General features: G+C 24.8%; 12 protein-coding genes across 12 annotated transcripts; 4 read left to right on the plus strand and 8 right to left on the minus strand.

Moving 5' to 3' along the window:
• Window positions 1–151: 151 nt before the first annotated feature.
• SRAE_2000282600 (Hypothetical protein) lies at window positions 152–583 on the plus strand (the record flags this gene model as incomplete). Its single annotated transcript, XM_024653942.1, has 1 exon — window positions 152–583. The coding sequence occupies one exon, from the start codon at window positions 152–154 to the stop codon at window positions 581–583; it is 432 nt and encodes a 143-aa protein (XP_024507368.1).
• Window positions 584–1,023: 440 nt separating this feature from the next.
• On the minus strand, window positions 1,024–3,500 carry SRAE_2000282700 (ATP-dependent RNA helicase DDX54; the record flags this gene model as incomplete). Its single annotated transcript, XM_024653943.1, has 2 exons — window positions 1,024–3,332; window positions 3,383–3,500. 2 exons carry the CDS (start codon window positions 3,498–3,500, stop codon window positions 1,024–1,026), a joined length of 2,427 nt encoding a protein of 808 aa, XP_024507369.1.
• Window positions 3,501–3,967: 467 nt separating this feature from the next.
• SRAE_2000282800 (Peptidase C1A, papain C-terminal domain and Somatomedin B domain-containing protein) lies at window positions 3,968–5,571 on the minus strand (the record flags this gene model as incomplete). Its single annotated transcript, XM_024653944.1, has 3 exons — window positions 3,968–4,532; window positions 4,583–5,056; window positions 5,201–5,571. The coding sequence occupies 3 exons, from the start codon at window positions 5,569–5,571 to the stop codon at window positions 3,968–3,970; spliced, it is 1,410 nt and encodes a 469-aa protein (XP_024507370.1).
• A 1,670-nt stretch (window positions 5,572–7,241) lies between these two features.
• Window positions 7,242–9,856, minus strand: SRAE_2000282900 (LPS-induced tumor necrosis factor alpha factor domain-containing protein; the record flags this gene model as incomplete). Its single annotated transcript, XM_024653945.1, has 4 exons — window positions 7,242–7,582; window positions 7,704–7,743; window positions 8,792–9,204; window positions 9,247–9,856. The coding sequence occupies 4 exons, from the start codon at window positions 9,854–9,856 to the stop codon at window positions 7,242–7,244; spliced, it is 1,404 nt and encodes a 467-aa protein (XP_024507371.1).
• Window positions 9,857–11,811: 1,955 nt separating this feature from the next.
• SRAE_2000283000 (JmjC domain-containing protein) lies at window positions 11,812–12,791 on the minus strand (the record flags this gene model as incomplete). Its single annotated transcript, XM_024653946.1, has 4 exons — window positions 11,812–12,254; window positions 12,296–12,507; window positions 12,548–12,643; window positions 12,721–12,791. 4 exons carry the CDS (start codon window positions 12,789–12,791, stop codon window positions 11,812–11,814), a joined length of 822 nt encoding a protein of 273 aa, XP_024507372.1.
• Window positions 12,792–13,941: 1,150 nt separating this feature from the next.
• SRAE_2000283100 (Mitochondrial import inner membrane translocase subunit Tim8 A) lies at window positions 13,942–14,226 on the plus strand (the record flags this gene model as incomplete). The annotated part of the gene is made up of 1 exon (XM_024653947.1): window positions 13,942–14,226. One exon carries the CDS (start codon window positions 13,942–13,944, stop codon window positions 14,224–14,226), a length of 285 nt encoding a protein of 94 aa, XP_024507373.1.
• Window positions 14,227–16,449: 2,223 nt separating this feature from the next.
• On the minus strand, window positions 16,450–17,238 carry SRAE_2000283200 (Translocation protein SEC62; the record flags this gene model as incomplete). The annotated part of the gene is made up of 2 exons (XM_024653948.1): window positions 16,450–17,172; window positions 17,218–17,238. The coding sequence occupies 2 exons, from the start codon at window positions 17,236–17,238 to the stop codon at window positions 16,450–16,452; spliced, it is 744 nt and encodes a 247-aa protein (XP_024507374.1).
• Window positions 17,239–17,509: 271 nt separating this feature from the next.
• Window positions 17,510–18,462, plus strand: SRAE_2000283300 (NADH dehydrogenase [ubiquinone] 1 alpha subcomplex assembly factor 3; the record flags this gene model as incomplete). The annotated part of the gene is made up of 3 exons (XM_024653949.1): window positions 17,510–17,962; window positions 18,006–18,168; window positions 18,269–18,462. The coding sequence occupies 3 exons, from the start codon at window positions 17,510–17,512 to the stop codon at window positions 18,460–18,462; spliced, it is 810 nt and encodes a 269-aa protein (XP_024507375.1).
• Window positions 18,463–18,496: 34 nt separating this feature from the next.
• Window positions 18,497–18,968, minus strand: SRAE_2000283400 (Protein LIN52 family-containing protein; the record flags this gene model as incomplete). Its single annotated transcript, XM_024653950.1, has 2 exons — window positions 18,497–18,760; window positions 18,804–18,968. The coding sequence occupies 2 exons, from the start codon at window positions 18,966–18,968 to the stop codon at window positions 18,497–18,499; spliced, it is 429 nt and encodes a 142-aa protein (XP_024507376.1).
• A 174-nt stretch (window positions 18,969–19,142) lies between these two features.
• On the plus strand, window positions 19,143–19,426 carry SRAE_2000283500 (Small nuclear ribonucleoprotein G; the record flags this gene model as incomplete). Its single annotated transcript, XM_024653952.1, has 2 exons — window positions 19,143–19,216; window positions 19,267–19,426. The coding sequence occupies 2 exons, from the start codon at window positions 19,143–19,145 to the stop codon at window positions 19,424–19,426; spliced, it is 234 nt and encodes a 77-aa protein (XP_024507377.1).
• Window positions 19,427–19,776: 350 nt separating this feature from the next.
• On the minus strand, window positions 19,777–20,706 carry SRAE_2000283600 (Hypothetical protein; the record flags this gene model as incomplete). The annotated part of the gene is made up of 2 exons (XM_024653953.1): window positions 19,777–20,624; window positions 20,676–20,706. The coding sequence occupies 2 exons, from the start codon at window positions 20,704–20,706 to the stop codon at window positions 19,777–19,779; spliced, it is 879 nt and encodes a 292-aa protein (XP_024507378.1).
• A 332-nt stretch (window positions 20,707–21,038) lies between these two features.
• Window positions 21,039–21,485, minus strand: SRAE_2000283700 (Nematode fatty acid retinoid binding family-containing protein; the record flags this gene model as incomplete). Its single annotated transcript, XM_024653954.1, has 1 exon — window positions 21,039–21,485. The coding sequence occupies one exon, from the start codon at window positions 21,483–21,485 to the stop codon at window positions 21,039–21,041; it is 447 nt and encodes a 148-aa protein (XP_024507379.1).
• Window positions 21,486–21,530: the final 45 nt, after the last annotated feature.

Here is a 21,530-nt window from a genome sequence, read left to right on the forward strand (position 1 = left end):
TTTTTATACTTTATGTGCTAAGAAGGTATCAAAAATAAAAAATGATTCATTAAAATCAAAAAATAAGCGTTTATTGTCACAAGATGATAGTAAAAAATCATTAAAAACTTTTTTAAAAAATAATAATACAAATGAAAAAACATCTTTGTCAATGGATTTGATGGATAAAACAAATACCAATTCAGATAAGATAAAATCATCTAAAAAAAATTTTACATCTAATGAAAAAATGTCTCTCAAAAAGGATCCTAACTTAAGTATGAAAGATAATAAAACTAACACTTCAAAAAAGTCAAATAAAAGTCAAAAAGAAAAAATTGTATATAATAATAGGCATGATGTTTTGAAGGCACAACTTAAAAATTTTCAACTTGGAGCTCCAATTGATTGTGATGGTGGTGCTTTTGATAAAAATGTTAAAATTACCAATAGTGTAAAAGAAAATAAATCATTATCTGATAGTAAAAAAAAATCAATTAGTAAGAAAAAAGTAAGTTCTAAGAAGTCAAACGAAAAATCATCAAGTAAAAAGATTAAAACAAATAGTTGTAGTAAAAAAAATACCAATGTATCTGAAAAATAACATTTTATATTTGATAAATAAATATAAAAGATTCTTTACATTTTTGACTACTAATATATAAATATTTCAAACAAGAAATTTATTTCATTTTTTTTTAAATTAACATTTTTGAAAATAAAAGAAAATTATGTTTCAAATTGACATTTATAGTTAAAATTTTATATAACTAAAAATGAAAAATTTTATTTTGTTGATCTTTTTCAATATAAAATTATAATTATTTTAAACAATATTAATAAAATTATTTATAAATACATAACTTCCAATAAATATAAATTTCTCTGACACTATCTAATCCCATTTTTAACTAATAATAAAATATAATAAAACTTTTATATTATATAAAAAAAATTTAACGTAATTTATTACATATATAATAACAAAATATTTAACATAGAATAACAAAAGAAAAAACAAAACTACATTTAAAATAAAACAATTTACTTCCTTCCTTTTGGTCTTGACTTGACAAAAGATTTTTTTTTACTATTAAAATTTTTACCACCAAAATTTTTACCTTTCTTACTTCGATCTCCACCACGATCATCACCAAATTTCTTTGTAAATTTCTTTTTAGCAGCAGATTCTTTAGCTTTAATCTTTTCATGACGTCTACGTTCCTGGAATTCTCTAGTTTTATCTTTAGCTTTCCTTGATTTAAGAATTTGATCAACAGAACGCAACTCACTTCTACCTCCTTTAACTTCTTTATCTTTTTTACCTTTCTTAAAGTTTTTACCAACATTAAATCTATCTTCATCTTCGGTATCTTTGGCAAAGGCAAGTTTTTGTTTATTAACCCAATCTTTATATACACCTTTTTTATATGATGCTTTAACCCAATGACCATCTTCTGTTTTAATTTTACGATTTTTGGGATCATCATTAGCACCAGAAGAAACAAATTTCTTTTTTTTTCTATCCCATACTTGTTGACGTTTTTGTTTATGCAAATTTTCATCATCATCAGCTGTAAGATCTAGGCATACTTCTGATGCCAATGTGCCAAATGAATTATCTATAGCCATTTGTTTTTCAGCAAAGTAATCTTTTGGTAAAGCATGTAAATATAAATCTTTTTTCTTTTTATTTACTGGTTCAACTTTCAAAGGTATATCTTCAAATGCGGCTTCTATAAATACACCATCATCTTCAATTACTTGAGGTTTAACTTCAATTTCTGGTTCAACTTTATTAGCATTACCTATTTCCTTAGCTTCTTCTAATTTTCTTTTACGATCTTGTTTCTTACGTTCATCAATAAGACTTTCATGAGCTTTTCTTTTTTGTTTCATAATTTCAACTGTTTTTGAATTATTATTAGAACGTACTTCAAAAATTGTAGCTTTAGGTCTATATTCTTTTAACTGTTTCAAGACATCTACAGTTGATTTTACATCATCCATTTTATTACGTAAAATAGGATGTGTAGCAGTGGTTTCGAAAACTGATTTCATTTCAACTTTTGTTCTTTTTATAGATTCAGCTGATGCCTGTGGTCTAGTAGAAATATATTTTTTCATAGCATTTTCAGATTTAAAATGAATATCACTTATATCTAAACATTCGTGACATGATTTAATAAAATCCATTTCTAGATGAATAATTTTCGTTGGTATTTTTCCTATAACATGATCTTTTTCATTATATTGATCAGTTTCCTTTGCAAATTTACAACCTCTACCTAAAAATAAATGTAAATCTACAACATATGGAAGTTCATCAGGAGCTATCAAACTATAAGCTCTACCAGATTTTCCAGCACGAGCAACTCTACCAACACGATGAACAAAAAGTTTTGCTTTTGGTGGAAAATGGAAATTGATAACATTATCAAGTAATGGAATATCTACTCCACGTGCAGCAACATCAGTAACAACAAGAATATTAATACTTTTATCATGAAATTTTTGAATATTTTCTTTTCTAGCTGTTGGATCTAATGAAGAGTACAAAGGTGCACAAGATATAGAACTTTTTTCAAGAATAGAAACAACATACTCAACATGTTTCATTGTAGCACAAAAAACAACTGTTTGTTGATTTTTATCTAAAAATTCTCTTATCAAATACAATAATGCATGGATTTTTTCATGAGCTCGACACAACAAAAATATCATTGAAAGTTTATCAGAAATTTTACAGTCCGTATCTAGTCGTATCAAACATGGATCACTCAAACCAGCTTTCGCAAATTCAATAATCATTTTAGGTAATGTAGCAGAAAATAGAAGAGTCTGCCTTGAATCTGGTATTCTTCTAATAATTTCATTAATTTGATCAGCAAAACCCATTTCAAAAAGCCTATCTGCTTCATCAAAAACAACCATTTTAACAAAATCCAATTTTAATTCCATCTCTACAGCTATATGAGCTAATCTACCTGGTGTTGCAATTAATATATCAGGTGTTTGATGAATAATAGCAAAATTTTCCTGTAAACTTTCTCCACCGACAATGCAAGCAGCACGTAAACCGGTAAACCTTCCTAATTCTTTAATGACATTAAATGTTTGAATAGCCAATTCTCTTGTTGGTGATATAAGAAGAGCTCTAATTCCTGTTGGATTTCTCATTTTTAATTTTTGTAATATTGGTACAACAAATGCAGCTGTTTTACCGGATCCTGTACGTGACATTGCTACAACATCCCTTCCATCTAATATTGTTGGTATAGCTTTCCTTTGAATTGGTGTTGGTTGTTTAAATCCTTTTCTTTCCAATGCTTTAAAAACATTGTTATCAAGTCCTTAAAAAAAATTAAAAGTTTAAATTTAAAATAATTTTTTTTAAACTTACCCATAGCTTGCCATCCACCAGATTTCTTATTTTTTCTGTTAGCTGCCGCATTAAGAACATCATAATCAATCTCTACATCAGAATCATTATTGTTACTGTGAAATTTATTATTCAACATTTCTTAATTTAGTAATAATTTTAATAAATATAATTGAACATTTAAATTTAGGGTAATACACTTTCCCAAAACTCGTGACAAGAGTATTCAATTTTGATTTTCAACAGAAATAATATGATAAAAGAAAAAAAAATTTATTTTTTTTTATTAAATGATGTAAGATGATATTTTTTATATGAAAATTAAATATTACAACTTTCAAAATATTTTGTTTTTAAAAAAAAGTTAAAATTTATGTTTAAATGAATAGAAAAATATTGTTGATTTTAAATTCATTAGTTATTAACTTCAAACTTATATTTATAATATTGGTGTTTTGAATCTTTGCTATAAAAAAAATTATACCAAATAGTTTTACTTTATTATAAATTACTAGAATTTTACTATGTTAATTTAAAGAATTTTTTAATGGTTAATATTTCTTGAATCTACTTTTTATTGTTTTAGAAAAATGTTATTATACAAAGTTAAAAATGACGGAAACGTCTTTTTCTCATTTTCTTAATCTTAAACCTTCTCCTTCTTTTTGCTCCTTTTCCCCATGCTCCAATAACAAAACTTTCTATTTCACAATGATTTTCTCCTCTTAATATTCTAAAGTATCCTTTTTCTCCCCATTCTTCACCCCATGAATTTGCACAAAGCCAATATTTTATTAATCTTCCAGTACTCCAATCTTCACCCCAACCAAGTATCCTTACTGAATGATATCCACTACCTGTATATTGATATCCTTTTTCTTTGGCAATATCTAAATGCTGATATACACCACCTGAATACATAAAAAAATCTTCATAAACTAAAAATGTTGCTTGAACAGGTCCATTTGTTATAATTTCTGTCATTATGTCTTCCTCTCTTCTACCAACTCTGTATGGTGGTGTCATTTTATATATTGTAACATCATCTGATTGTCCACCTCCAACACATGTATCAATTCTTCCTTCAATAAAAGCACTTTTAGAAACTTGACATGTTTCTGGTTGTTGTGTATAACCACTACGATATGGATAACATTCTTCTGACAATACTCTATAAAACAATTTATTATTTAAATATAAAAATTTTAAAAAAAAAGTTACCCAAGTTTTCTGATATACCACCATGCTCTATCTAAATAACCACCTTCACAACCTTTTTGGCGATGTTGATTACATGATAATAATTGTTGTGGAGATAAATTAGCATTTATTCTTCCATCAGTTATAATTGCTAATCTATCTGAGGAAACTCCTGTTGTTGACATTGCCCATGAACTTGCACATTCACCCTGATCATTAATACCATGAATCATATTTCCCCACTTTTCTCTTGAATCAAATTGACTTGGTAACTCTCTTGGTTTTATTAAAATTTCATTCATATTTTGTACTGATTTTTCAGGAAATAGTGTTCCTAATTTATATTTAATACCATGTTCTAATGTTTTTCCCCAAAAAAGTGAATAATTTTTTGCCTGCCAACTATATCTTCCAACTTGAACTTTATGAAGTAAGTCTTCTTGTATTAAGCAAGTACTATCATGATTACAACTCCAAGCTCCATCAATACATGTACTAAAAATGATAAATATTATAAACAAGAATATCAAGTTTAACATCTCATAATTATAAAAATTAATCATAACTTGATATTTCAAAGTCGAAATTTCAAGTTATTTTCTCAATTGATATAACCTAATATTATAATTAATATATTACCATGTCTGACAATTGTTTGTTAAAACATCACTTTCACTATAATAATGACCTTTTGAATCTATACATACACCTCCATGATGAGAAGTTGACAGGTATGAAGTATTATGACTTCTACAAACTGCTTTAAAATCAGGACAGCAATCATTACCATCTTGATCACGATCACAAAACATATCACAATAACATAGATGGTCTCCAAGAATTGGAACTGTACAATCATCATTACGATTTTCACAACATGTTGGTGTCCTTATTGAACAATATTCTCCAGGAATACCATCAAATCCACGTGGAGAGATGATTGTTAAATGACAAATAATGACAATTATACTAATTGATAAAAATTTCTTAAATTGTATTAATAAATACATTTTTAAAAATTAGTGGTTATGTCTTTTTGTAACCGAAAATATGCTTCAATAACAAACAATGAATATGATTCTGAAAAATTATTATTAGGCAATAAAAAATTCTAATGTTATTAGTGTAATATTAAATTATATATTTATATATTTGTATAATTTAATTTTATAAATTTTTATTATACTATTTTCAATATAATAAGAGTGAAAGAACATTCTAAGGTAAAAATTTATAAAATTTAAACCATTAAAAAATACATTTAAAATATATATTATATATACATATATGTATATATTTGAAATTCATAAAAATATTTATTTTTATAAATATAAATCACCTAAAATTTATCTTTATATAAAATACAAATCATATAATTAATATTTAATTAAACAGTTATATTAAAAATACTTGAATTTTTTTAAATATCTTTATTTAGTAAAATAAATTTAAAAAAAAAAACCATTTATAGAAATATATGTAATTATTTTTTAATTTACTTTACCATAACTTTTTTTTTCATAAAAAAAAAAGATAGGAACAATTTTTTATAATAAAAATTTTTCGTTGCATCATAAATTAACATTTCCTATTAAAGATAATTTATTCTATCCAAAAATCAACATTATACATATCTCCTTTTTTTCTTATAATTTACCAACATTTGTATCTTACTAAAGGTGGAGTTACCTTTTTAAATATTAAAAAGAGTTGTTTGATAGTTGATTCAAATAACTAATTAAACCTATTAAAATTATAGTATGATAACTAGGAAGTTTCAAAAAATATTTTTAGTATAAAGAAAACCATCACAATTTATTTTTAATATTAAAAAAATTTTTTTTTTATATATCTTTAAATATTTTAATAAAAAAGGTTAAATTACAAACAATATAAAGTTAATTATATTATGACATTTTAAAATAAACTTTCATTTTTCACACTTAACTAAACTTCTTTTTTATTGTCATTAAAATTAATCTACCATTTTATTTATCAGTAGACAAATTACTATTTTCTTTAAATGAATATTTATATATATTATATGTATATATTCATTATTTCATAAAAATTTATATATATATATATATATATTTACTAATTATTTTCTTACATTTAACAATTGCGCAACATAGAACTTGTCAAGTTTTTGATTTCTTCTATCTTTTTCACAAGAAATATACACTAACACTCTTTCATGGCATTTTTTCTATATTTATTTTCTATATTATGACAAGTCAATATATAACTGATCTTTTTACCATACACTTTTCTCATCAAGGTTGAATTATGATAATTAATTATTACAACTAAATTGTAATTAATATATCCACAAATGTTATATATAAATATACTACTTCTCTTTTTATCTTTTCATTTTGATGATAACATGTTCTGACAAAATATTTATTTATTTTTAAAGAATTTAAACAAATCTACATATATTTTTAATCCAAAAAAGATTTTTTTTTAAATAGATTTAATGACATAAACTATGAAAAAAAATTAATAAATTGAAAAAAAAAAATTAAAGGGTGTATACAATGCTTTTTTTTATAAAAACTTATAAATGATTAATAACTTTTTTATAGTAATATTAAATTTAGAAACATTTATATCGAAAAGTAAGTCGTTATTTTAAATAAAAAAAAAACCAATAATGTTTGAAGATATCAAGAATTTATGTACTTTTTCCCAATCTTCTATATGTTCCAATGTAAGCTTTACAGGAAGCACAATGATGTTCAACATCCTTAAAAGTTTCTATTGAGAATGGTACCCAGACAAAGAATAAAGGTAAAATAAGTACTCCAGCTATAAGGATTATAAAAAAACAAACCCATGTAAATAAGCCAATCTTGAAAGTTAATTCTGTCTCTCCATGACAACGACACCTTGGGCAATCAAGAAGTTGTGGTCTATCAGATAGATACTTTTTGGCATTCACCAACATTGATGGTGTATGAGAAGCTGATCTATGAATAGGTACTGGTACTGAAGTATAGCGTTCTTGTGTCATTTCTAAAAATGTATTTATGTGATAATAATTTAACTAAAAAGATTAAAAAAAAATGTTCACTTATTATTAAATAATATATAATATAACAATTACTAATATTAAAGATAATATTTATAAGCTTACTGTAACAAGTTAACAAAAGAAATTTGATTCTTAATTTATTCTATATAATATTGTATTAAAAGATACTTAAAAATATCTACAAAAAAGATAAATTTTATAGATTATAATAAAATAGAAAAAAAAAACATTATAATAACGTTTGAGGTAATAATATAAGTAACTTATAATAATATCATCTTATTAAACAATACTTTAGTAAACTTCCTATGACAGGAAATAATAAAAAGAATATGTACAATTAAATAATATTATCTAAATGTACCTTTTGTAACAATGAAAGTAGAAAATTGAAAGTTTCAATATGCATACCAATAGTACCAGATCTTGCGCAATCACATACCTCTAGATAAAAGGTATATGTAGAGATAAGTAAAAAGGCTTGTTAGACAAGAAATTCTGTTAAGATGAGACAAAGATATAAAGTTGGGATATAAACAAATATTAAATTGAATAGAGTGGAATATTAAGAAGTACTTTTATATATGTTACTGTTCTTTTCATTATAACTTTCTTAACGATTCACCCATTTTCCTTACTAACTATTGAGGTAAATTAAGTATCTGAAACTTAAGTTGTGTTAGGAAGAATGATAACTTGTAACAAGAGATAAATATTCTAACTATAATTATTATATATTCTTTTTCACTACAATCTTTTAAAAAGTTTCCCTCTTTTAAAAAAAGCGTGAACAAAAGAGAAATGCTCACAAAAAGGTAAATTGATACTTAACTTTAATATAATCACAATTATATATATATATATATATCTATATTAATTTTAGTATCAATTAACATATCTTTACTTTTTGTAGAAATACTATATCTACAAAATCTTTTTTTCCATTATTCTTTATACTTATCAATGAGTACGTTTTACAATAACTATTACTGTTAAAGTGTTTTCAATATCATATAAAAAAAAACATTATTAAAGTTCATTTTATACAAATTATTGACATTTTCATAACAAACAATCATTTATTTATGTAAAACAAAGAAATATTATTAATTATAAAAAAAAACATTTTAGTAGTTTTATAATTTTCAAAAGAAAAGATCTGAATCTAGATCTAAAGGTATATCTTCTACATTATCTAATGAAAAGAGATCATTATTTGGAGTTGTATCTTGGTTTTGAAATAAAGCTAAGTCCGGCCTTATATCATCATTTATATTAGACATATAAATGGTTTCTCCAAACGTTGGTTCATTTGTAGGTAAATTCAATCTATTACTATTATCGTTAGAAATTTTATTATTTTCATTTTTGGACTTATTAACAATTTCTTTACTTTCTGTGATTGCTGCAGCAAGACTATCATTTAATAAATTATTTAACACCGGATCATCGAATACTGGCATCATATTGTCATCTTTCTTTGTTGAATTTAAAATTGTTGAAGTAGTATCTTGACGGCACTCTACAGGTGATGCCATTCTAGGTGATTGAGGTAATGAAATATTTCTACTACTTGTAGAAGATTGTGAAGATAACCCTGTTCCTAATAATTTTAGGTTAAAATATTTTATAAAATAAAACTCACTTGTTGAAGAGGATGCAGATGATGCCCTTGATGAAATAGAAGAATGTATTGAAAATGCATGTTCCTCCAAATATGCTTCTTGTTCATCTAATGTCATTTCATTCCATTTTTTACAAGTCTCATTACAAAGTTTTCTCTTTTTAACTATATGTTTTTTAATGTTTTGTAGTTGTCTTTTGGATAATTTTTTTATAGCATGTGGACGTGATATTTTCAGTAAATTAATTGAGTCATCCTTTATTTGTTCACAAAATTTGGGAAGATTTTTATTTATTGCAATAGCTGCCTGTACTTGAACATCAGTAGTTTGAGTAAATATGTTTCCTTCTATTTTTACATCCGATGACATATTATCATTTAAAAGAAAATCATTTGCTGTATTTTTAAATTCATCTATATTTCTTATCTCACCAATACCTTCATTTAATGAAAATGTATCTTTATTTGAAATGAATGATTCTGGTATTTCTATTAAATTTCCAAAATATTCATTTTGTATCCTATCAAATCTAAAGTTTCCATCACTATCAAAATAATCTACATAATATATATGATATTCTTTAGGTAATAAGTGAAAATTTGGCATAGGCCACACACCAGAATCTCTCATTCTATAATCTCTTTTTGTCATAAAAATTTCTATTGGTAAACCTAAAGGAAAATGACAACTCCTTGATTCAGCCCCTTCACAAACCCACCAAACTCTTTCATAATTTATACCATTTTTTCTAAAATCATCACAAATAGTTGGGTAGAGAAATTTTCTACACAAAGGACATTTAAATAATTCATGATCAATAACAACCTGTAAAAAATAAATAAATATAAGGTGAATAATAAAAATATTTTAAAAAATACTAGTTAAATAATGATTTCTAAATATTTACAAAAAAAAACATTCTTACATCTAACATAAATCAACAATATAAAAATTACTTTGAAAGAGAAAAATAACTTTTTTTTTTTCTCAAATAATAACATCGTATTTCGCCTCTATTTTCTATATTAATTTGTCATCAGATCCATTGTTTGTCGGTAGAAGTGCAAGTACAAACTATCGCTTATGTTTCATCTGGGTATTTCCATGTTGAAATAAACAACGGAAACTTCCCCATCAACAGCAATAAAGATCCGAGAGTATTTTTTGATATTATAACTTATATATATATATCAAAAATAAATCTATAATTAAGATGAGATTTTTTTAATTAGTTAAGTACTAACTTATCCAGCTTACGTAATTTTAAGAAAACATTTTATAAAATGTTTTTAATTTATTTACTAACTATGAAATTATTTGCGAACGGGCATATTACGAAAGGATTTTAATACAAATTTACTTTAAAAAACTTACCATAGATTCATTTATTGTTGACGTCGTTAGGAGGACGGTCATTAAAAAAATAAGCTGCTGCCTTTTTAGAATCTGGTAAAAATAAATAGAATTGGTAAATTTTAAAATGACATAAAATCAATTGCTTTATTCCAATATCAAAAAGTAATTTTAAATATTTTCGTTACAAGATACTTCCGTTAATCTTGTTAAATAAAAAGTATATATTTTTACTTAGTGCCATTAAATAATGTAAGAAAATATAAAATAAATATATAAATCAAGCATTGATTATTTTTTATAAGATGTAACAGTAAATGATTTGATAGTTAAATTTTCACATATACTTTTTATAAATTTTTTTTACTTAAAAATATTTTAATATGTTCTTTTTTTAATGATAATTATTGATGTTTCTAGACAATTAAAATTAAAAATATTTATATTTAGTTTGTCAAACATTTATTATCTATTATTTTAGTGTGTGTTTATCATGGTTGCAAAATATTCTGCAATTTTATTATTTTTCCATTTAACTTTGAATTGATGTTCTTGACAATATTTATATTAAAACTTTTGATTTGACTTATGTATCTCAATTTGTAATTAAAATTTTAGTAAACCTGCAACTATATATACAATGCAAATATTGGATCATTTTAAAATAGAATAATAATTTTATAAGTATATATATCATATCTTTTATATTTATAACTTTTTGCTTCAATAATATTAAATAGTTAATCTTTTAAAGTAAAAAATTTTTAAATTTCATTTAATTTAAAAAGTAAAAACAAGCATATATTTTCAATACTTCTTAAAATAATACAGTAGTCAAAAGTACCAGTCATAAGATAAATCGAACGTTATTATTATATAAAATAAAAAAAAATACAATTTAAAATTTTCTTTATTTATAAAAGAACAATTATTAATGAAACTTTTTTGTTTTTATATTAATCAAACCACTATCAATTTTGTTTCAAGAATAATATCTTTTAAAACATGTTTCCGACGTTGTGTATATATGCACTAGCTACTGATCTAGAGTAAGCCATACTGGATTACAATAGTCTATCAAGCTAGTATAACCTTATATATGTTACATTAGCCTATTAATAAAAATTCATGGGGCTAGTATAATTTTGTTGTGATATTTTACTATGTGTTTTATATTTATATTATTTAAATCTATCTGAAGATGAATAATATAGATAAAAACATTTAAAAGTCTACAATTCAGTTTTGGGAGGTAATTTAGATTTAGGTAGTCGACTTAAAAATGTACTTATAAAAACTGAAGTTTCTGTATTTAGAGTTGCATGCCACCATTTATCCGGAAAATAGATTAATTCACCAGGATTCATCAAACATTCAAGTGGTTTTTCATTATCTGACAAAGTTGGATATACTGTATAATACCACTGAAGAGTAGATTGGTCCGGATTAAAAATTGGTTTTTTTTCAAATGGTTGAAGAAACCATCTTTTGCTTCCATGAATAACCTCTGCAAAACCTGGACCATGAAAATGAAAAGGTACACCAGTTCCAACACCAGCTATACCAAAAGACAACGCTGGTTCATAATTTGGTAGAAACCATGAAGGAAGATTGTATGTATCTAATAAAGGTTTCCATATACTTTGATCAATATCACCAAATAGAATAAATGTTTCTAAAAATTTATTATTATTACTACAAATAATTATAACATACCATTTCCCAATGTTCCGATGTCTTGTGCTCCTAGTAATCGGTTTACATAATCATCGAATGTTGTTTCTTTTCTTGTATATGAATAAGTATTAGCAGAATTAAGAACAACTGGTTTATCACCCCAATTTTTTAATATTTCATCTCGTTTACAATTTTTGCTAAACTGACTATTATCAACATTATATATTACTACAGGCTTTTGATATGCAAAACTAAAAATTTTTATAAATATCAAATTAAATATCAACATACTCTTTGATAAATTCTTCTTGTGTAAAAATATTTCCATCTCTTCTTTCAACAGTACATGGACCATCAATACCTATAGGAATTTCTTTTTCAGTTTTCCTAAAATAAAATAACATTATAATTTATTTTTAAAAGATTAATCTTCTTAACATTCACTTTTGATTTTTTTTACTTACCAACCACCATTGTAATTGTCAGCTTTAACAACAATAAGAACAATCACCACAAAACTCCATATAATACTCATAATGAATCTCAAATTTTTAAAAAAATTATGGGACATCTTACCCAAAAACTCCAACTCATAAATTTGATTATGTACTTTTAATAGGTTAAGCTGGTGTGTTATCTTTGTTTACAAAATATTCTTTTCCAACATTCTTTTTAAGAAATAATTTTTTCTGTAATTAAATACACGTCGTTCTTTCATAAAAAACTTTATAGTTTTTTTGAATAAATGTCAAGAATCTTATTTTTTTTCCTCTAAGATCAGGTCTCTAAAATAAATTTTCTTCAATATTTTTAAACTACCCTTTTTATTTATATAAATTTATAAAACTTTAACAAATTAAGATCAATTGAAAATATACATATTAAAAGGAAAAAAACTTATAAATCTATTGAACATAAAATTGGAAAAAATAAGTTTATGATTAAAATTAGCATAAATAATATTTTGGTACTTAAGTTGTGAAAATGATAGAAAAAAATTTAATAAACTTCAATTTTTTTAAATTATTTTTATTTTTTAAATTTGAATTCAAGTTCTTATTATAATATAAACGTTTTAGTAATGTATAAATTTTCAACTACATAGAAAACAACAAAAATTATCATAAATTTTAATATAATAAATAATTTTATTCGTAAGGTAAATTTAATACCATAAATTAAGTGTTACCCATTTGTCATTTTTTTACAAATTAACACATTTTTTTTAATGAGTTCAACTTTATTTACAAAAATATTTGCTTTTCAATGGAAAAATACTTTTCACAATATAACTCTTGAACGGAAAAAAAAAGCAAAATTGCTTTTTGATAAAATTGACGTAAACCCAATTATTCATTTATAAAGTAGGAATTTATTAACTTAATTTAAAATTATTATAAGTTTTTTTTTTTTAAATTTAATGAGTAATGATTTTTATAATTTTTTTAACTAAGGTAAAATGTTTAATTTTTGATATTTTTTTGTTTATAATCATATTTTCATATTCATGACTTTTGTAATATTATATCTTTATTTCATAAAGAAATGTGATAATTAGCATATTAGTATATTCTTATTGTAAAAAATAAACTTTTGTATTTTTAATTTTACTTATTTAACCTTGACATTAATGTTTACATTATTTAAAATATTTACATTTCAGAATTTTTTTTTCTTGCTAACTAATGGATCCTTCAGTATCTAATTTTCTCCAAGAACTTCAAGCAGAGACACAAAAAGTAAAGTTTAATGAGCAAGTACATTCTTTAACAGGACGTTGCTGGGATATTTGTTTTCCAGACAATCGTTTTCCATCAAGAATGGATGCTAGAAATGAACGGTGTTTGAATAATTGTGTTAACCGTTTGATTGATGCTTCAGCCTTAATGATAAATCATCTTCAAAGTCACGTTCCAGGTAGTGGTGGTGATCATAAAGAGGTAGAAACAAAAAGTTCTTCATGGTGGTAAATGAAGGAAAAAAAATCATTTTTGATGTTTGGTACTTTGTTAGTTGATTATATTTTTGGACTATATAATATTGTCCTTTATTTCAATATGGATCTTATTATTATTCAAAATAAATAATTTTATTTTTTTAGCTTTTTTGGTAGCATTAATTGTAAGTAGTTAACATTTACTATTTTAATAAATATACTTTGGAGAAGATGTTGTTGAAAATGAAAGAATATCTATTTTTAATTATTTTGTGTACTTTTTAATGATTTCTTATTTAGTTTATTAACTTTTTAATAGACAGATATATTTAAATGAACTTTTGTTTTTATTTACTGTTAGTTAAATAATTGAGGATTCATTTATATACATACTCTCAAATAGAAAATGATTTGATCAGCTTTACATTTGGAATTTCGTGTTGTAACAACTGATTATTTCAATTGTCATTTTGTCCACATTTTAATCATCGATATTACGTAGTCTCGTATTTATCGTTTCTTTTAAATAGTAAGGTTTTTATGGTATTTTATTATTTTTAAAACTATAGATTTGCGATGAGATTTTCTATTTCTGATGAGGAACTACATCTTATTGGTTCTAATCTTAAAGTTGCAGTAGTACCAGGAGAAGAATATAAAGATGTTTCTAACACAAACACATTGACTGACATTTTCAATGTCACATTAGATGAAAATATATGCAAAAAATCTACTTTTGTAACTATGAATGAGATAAGGCAAGAAGTTGAGGAATATTTTTCCAAAATGTGTCTTAAATCTGAAAGAATGAAACAGTTAAAAGAAGAAATCATAACAGAATTACACGCAAAACGACAGGAAGAGCAAAAAGCTAGAGTAGAAATGTTTACGTGTCCAGTATCCCCAACAAAAGAAAAAAATCTATCAATAGATGATTTAAAACTTGATGAAAGTATAAAAATTATGTTACCAGAAGATTGGTTAAATAATGATTTTGATTTTGATTATAGTTTTGACTCAGAAAAATATAACTTAAAATGTGATGATTTATACTCAAAATATATTTCAGAAGCTGATTGCGCTGTTTCAGGTGGTCTTCCTTCGGAGTCTACTGTAACAGAGGAAATCAATTGGAAGGTGTGCACTGATGCCTGTCAATTATTTGAAGATACAATTAATATTGAAAAACCAAAAGTTAGAAAAACATCTAGCGATGAAGTTTTAGAATGTTTGTATGAATGTGAGTATAAATATAGTATTGTTAAAGACCTCCGAACTTTTTATGAAAGTTGTCTAAAGCGTATTGATAGTGTTTACACTGAATCGATAGTAGTTTCACATAGACATATTAAAAGATGGTTAAATGAATTTTTTAATTCTGATCGTTGTTTATCTCATAAAGATGAAGAAGCTGAGGCTCGTCATGTCCTTGAACTTTATTCGTTTCTTTCTGGAAATGTCATTTTGGAAGGGAACATAACCTATCAAGTTAAAGATATTTTAGAATTGGATGGTGGTTTAGAACTAATAATGTTTGATTTTTTTAATAAGGTTCTTCATATGGTCACTAGTGGTACTGGGGCGCAACAATGGATAAAAAAATTACTTTTATATATATTAAATAAATCCACTGATAATTTGAATTTATTTTATGCTTATATGATGAACATTGGTTTTAATTATAGATTAATCAAACCAAATCTTGATAAACTTGGTACACAAGAATTTGGTGTCCCTATAAAAGTTAGTGATGATAGAAAAATTATGAAATTTTTTATTATAATTAATTTGAATGTAAAAGTACCTAAAACAGGTTTCCTTTTCCAAAGTGGGTTTGAATTCTTTAAAACACTATATAAAATATCAAAAGATTTCCCACAAATACCAATTTTTCCTGTTGTTTACATTAATGCACTATTTGAAAAAGATTTTATAAGTACAGCTATTTCAAATTTTAATGAAAATAAGTGGATTAATTCTATTAAAAAAGATATGGCAAAAGCCATCATGGATGTTGAATATTACCAACAAACATTGGGAGAATCATTAAGCGCCATTTTGGCCAGTTTATATTATGAAATTAGGAATAGTATATCAATAGGATAATTTTTTATATGTCACAACATTGCACTTTTTTTTTATTTACTTTTTATATATTCATTATTTATTAAATATTTTATCTCTTTATTTTGTGTTTTTAATTCAATAAATAGACATAACAATGATTTAAACTGTTTAACACAAAAATGTATCTTTATTAATTTTCTTTTTTGTTTTTCTTTATACTCCATTGATATGTATACAATGGAACAAAAGACTCGAGGAAACTACATTCAGCTACTAAATTTGGAAGTATAGTAAACTGTAGCTTTCCAAAAGATGCGAATAAAAGGCAAAAGAATAATGCTTGTTGGAAAAAATAAAGTCCAATAAGAAAACATATGAAGGAAGCACCAGCTACTCCAATGTAATAACATACAATTTTCAACCATGCTGGCCATAACGGCATTAAACATAACCCTACTGCTCCTAACATCATAATCACACCGATAATTTTCTTAAATAATGTAGTTGGATTGTAGTTCCAAAGATAATATGCTTCAGATGTTGCATCAAAATTTTGTAAGTTAGAAAAATAAAACTTAAGTTTTTTTTGTACTTTCGTATTTTCTGGATGATCAGATGCATCTTTCTTTCGAAAAACTTTCTTGTCAACTCGAACAAATAACTTTTTATCCATAAGTATTTGACAATAATCTGTTGCATCATTAATATTTTTAAACAATCCTAATTCAGATGAAACACCATACTTTTTTGAATTTAGAAGGCATTCAATCATCCTATCTCCACGCGTGTAAGACACATCATCATTGTCAACACTTACATCTTTGCACCCAGAATTGTATCTTAATATGTAAGCTATATCTTCTTCTTCTTTAGTCAAATTATAATTATCATCCTCAGATTCAGTGTCATTTTCCTAAAAAAAAAAAACTATCTCTTTTTTTTAAATAAATAAACATACATTTCTAAATTTGCGTCCCATTATTAAAACTAAGGCACAATTTTTTGTGAATGGATAAGGTGTAATTTTAATGATAAGATATTTTAAACATTATGCAAAAAAAATTATTTAATTTGGAAAAAGGTACTAATCATCAAAGAGGTATTTAAAATTTTTTTCTATAATAACCAAAAAAACCTATGTCATTCTTTGAACATTTCAAAAAAAAATATATTTTTTAAAATATATAAACTTTTTTCCAATGTCGTATCTTTAGAAGAAACCATTGGATTTTAGTAATTATTTTTCTGCTATGTTGAATCGTACTTTGTCTACAGCAAGGAATTATGTTTACCAAGTAATTAGGAACTGCAAAACAAAAGACACTGGATATTTGACGGAATATCATGTTATTCCAATGGGTAAAAGTGATGTAGGATATCAAACAAGAATATCCTATCTTTCTAAAGATATGGAGCAAGCTAAAAAACAGTGTGTGCATACAATAAGTTGTTTGGGTTTTCGTATGATTGATGGTCAATTTCTTTATGGGCCGATTGCTGTTTTTCCTAAAACTGTTCTCTCTTGGAGAGTACTTACTCCAGATGATATTACACCAGAATCTTTGTCACTATTTCTAATGTTACAACCAAAAATTGATATTCTTGTGGTCGGATGTGGAGATCGAGAAAATATTGATAAAGTAAGACGAAGAATAGCTCCAATAATGAAAGAACACCGCATTGGTTTAGAATTATTGACAACAGTAAGTACAAAAACAAGACAAAAAAATAAAACTTTTTTTCTAGGAAGATGCTATATCTACTTTTAATTTTCTTAACTCAGAAGACAGATACGTAGCTGCTGCACTGTATCCACCTGATAATTTAGTCGTTACAGATCAAGAGTATTCTAAAACATTACGTTTACTTAAAAGTTTCGATGAATTACATGTAAACCCAATCATGCCAGGTAAATATTTAATTTTATATAAAAAAGGGCATTTTTATTTTAAATTTGTACTTTGATATATACTAATTTTATTGTACAAATTATTCATTTATTTTTTTAGAAATTGGTCAGGAAAGAACTCGTGATCTTATAAAAGAAATATGGAATGGAAAAGATCTTAGTTGGTTTTACAAGTCGAGACTTGAAATTGAAGAGAAAATTCATGCTGCAGCTGAGGAAAGGGAACTTCTCAAACGACCTGAAGATAGGCGGATAAAGAACCAACCTAGGATAGAAGATAAAAAAGACAAATAGTTTTTTTGATTTTATTTAATTTCTTTGGTAAATGTTAGTAAATATTAGCACCTTGTTTCATATCTTCTAGCATCCTTTCTTTATCAACAATACCATTATTTACGATACCTAATATGCGACCACGAGCGTACTGTGTAGCTTCTTCTTTAGCTAATTGAAAAGACCTATTTTGGATACTGACGATAAACTCCATTAGATCTTCGGGAGTCAAATTACCTAGATCGTTAATAAGCTTTACATCACTATTGTCAAGTTCTGTAAAAGATTTAAATGATCTGTAAATCTTATCAACTTCAATCTAGAAATTGAAAGTATTAGAATAATTAAAGGCAGTAACATACCTCGTGTTTTTTAATAAAATCAAATAACCCTGGAATCATTTCGGATTCTTCTAATTTCTCCATAATTACTTCAGGATCTTCTGAACATTTCAAATCATCTACTGATAAATTAGATTGTCCTTCATCGGGAACTTCTTCGGAAACAAATATATTATTTTCAGACATATTTGAATAGTTAATAAAAATCCCGCTTTCCAATAATTTTTCTTTATTTGGAATTGTGATTAACTTTTAAGACGATCTTTTTGGAATAACGCTTTTAATTGTTCTTTATAAAAAGTATAGTATTTACTCCTAGTTATCATAATATTATTTTTAATATTTATTATCTTTTAGAAAATGTCTCGTATTCATCCTCCTGAACTCAATAAATATTTGAATAAGTATATTGATGTTAAACTGACTGGAAATAGGTTTGTTTTTTGATTGGATTTTTTTAAAAATTTATTTATCTTAAATTTAGGCATGTCAGCGGTACACTTCGTGGATTTGATCCCTTCATGAATATTATTATTGAAGGAGCAACGGAACATCTTAAGTCTGGAGAGACAAAAGAGATTGGAATTATTGTTCTTCGTGGAAATTCAGTTGTGATAATGGAACCGAGGGAACGTATAGAGTAGTCATCAAAACTCTACTTTTTTTTGACTTTTTCTATTGTGTTTTTATGATACTGTCATCTTTTAATTATATATTTGTAAATTAATTTTGTTAATAGATTTTACAATTTTTTTTGTTGAATAAATGCACATTTACAATGATATATAATTAATTTTTTAAATAATCACTCATGTTCTTTTTTTAATCATATTCAATGTAGTATTAATTTATCTATAATTGGTTAAGATATAACTTCTCTAATAAAACTTTACTTTATCAAAAAATTTTAAAGCATAAAAAAGTTAAATATACTGTAAAAAATAAATAAATCAAAATAAAGGTTTTCAAAAAGTAGTAAATTTGGAAAAAAAATTCAAATTGATACTTCCATTGAGATCATTTCAAATATATTATCAGATATACACATTACTTTTTTAATGTTTTTATTTTCATCAACTTCTTCATTATAGTGTTGGAAAAATATTTCATTATTTGCAACTTTCATTACTTCATTAAAATTTGGAGCCGCCAAACTAAGATTATTTTTGGCTGTATCTGTACTACATTCACTTAATGTCAAGTCATCACCTGCATCTAGAACAATTGATGCGAGTCTATTAAATTCGTCATATAATGATGATTGTTTTTCCGTATCATGTAGTAAAACTTTTATCATACTACGTAAACTTTTAATTTTTCTTTTATTATTTTTCAATAATCTCAAGCATACTTTATCGCGAAAATGTGTGTACAAAATTTTACGTTCCTTAAAGTCTATAAATAATTCTTTTAATGGATGTAATAAACCAATGATGTTAGGTAATATTGTTTGTTGTAAAAAATACCAAAGTGATTTTAATCTTTGTATATTGTTTTTGTCTAAAATCACAGTATTGAGATCAGCTACACTACAATGAAAAACTTTGCAAGCATTTTTTTCCATCATTAATGAACATGGTCCATCTTTAGAAACTACAAAATCTAAAATTTGTTCTTTTATACTTGTTTTTGATTGTTGAAGAGCAGTTGAAAAGTCATGACAAAATTCAAATGGGTATTCTGTTCCTTGAAAAGCAGAAACAATAATAAATTTTGTAGTAGATATATTAAGTCTGGTAAGATCAGGTGTTAATGGATTATATGTTGGTGAATTTGGATTAGAATAATGATTATGCTTTTGATTAATTATATTTTCATAATTTTCTGTTGGTATTGAAAATTCTATAGAAAAAAAAATGAATATTCAATTAAAGATATAAAAAAAAAACTTACTCAATGAAGCTAATGGTTGTATACCAAACATTTATTTTACAGTATAAAATAAAAAATTTATAAACAGTTAATTTTGATTTCTTTTCATAGTTGTCAATTTACATATCTATGAAAAAATTATCAATAACTTATCAATTATAAAATATTTATAGATTTGTTTGATAAAAATTAATTGTTAATTATTAATCATTGAATATTATTTACCATATTAACGAATACATTTTTTCAACACTATAAATGATCAGAGAAGCATCAAATTTTCAAAAGTGATAAAAAAAAGCATATTAGCATTATGTCATATGATTTCGTTAGACATTTCTTTTTTATTATAATAATATTACTGATAAATAAATTATATTAATCTTAAAGTGGTACCGGAAGGTGTTTACGAAAGACATCAATTATAGAATCAACGCCTTCTTTTTCTATTTCAGGAAGATCAAGATAATTTAAAAATAATTCTAATGCACTCATTCTTGCAGCCATAGGCATAACTAAAATTCCATGTGGTTGAAAGACAGTTTTTTGTTTTTCTTGAAACTTTTTTATAAATTGACGACCTTTATAAGAAAGTTTATTAACTTTTTCATCCTCTTTTCTAACTTCTTTAATAATTTTTCTATATAATGGTTCTGATTGATCACGAACAACTAACAAAAATTCATTCCAATCTTCTTGTTCATCAGTTAAAGGTTTTTCTCCAGCAATTTGTGTTGCAATTGTCATTTCTTCAGGTGTTAATGATTCAAGAAATGTATTAGCATCTTTAGGAAAATAATTAATTATAGATTCTAATAAGTCATCTGACATTGATGGTGTAAGTGAAAATGGTAGTGATTTTCCATAAGTTAGATA

This window comes from Strongyloides ratti (assembly GCF_001040885.1).
Source record: "Strongyloides ratti genome assembly S_ratti_ED321, chromosome : 2".
NCBI lineage: Eukaryota > Metazoa > Nematoda > Chromadorea > Rhabditida > Strongyloididae > Strongyloides > Strongyloides ratti.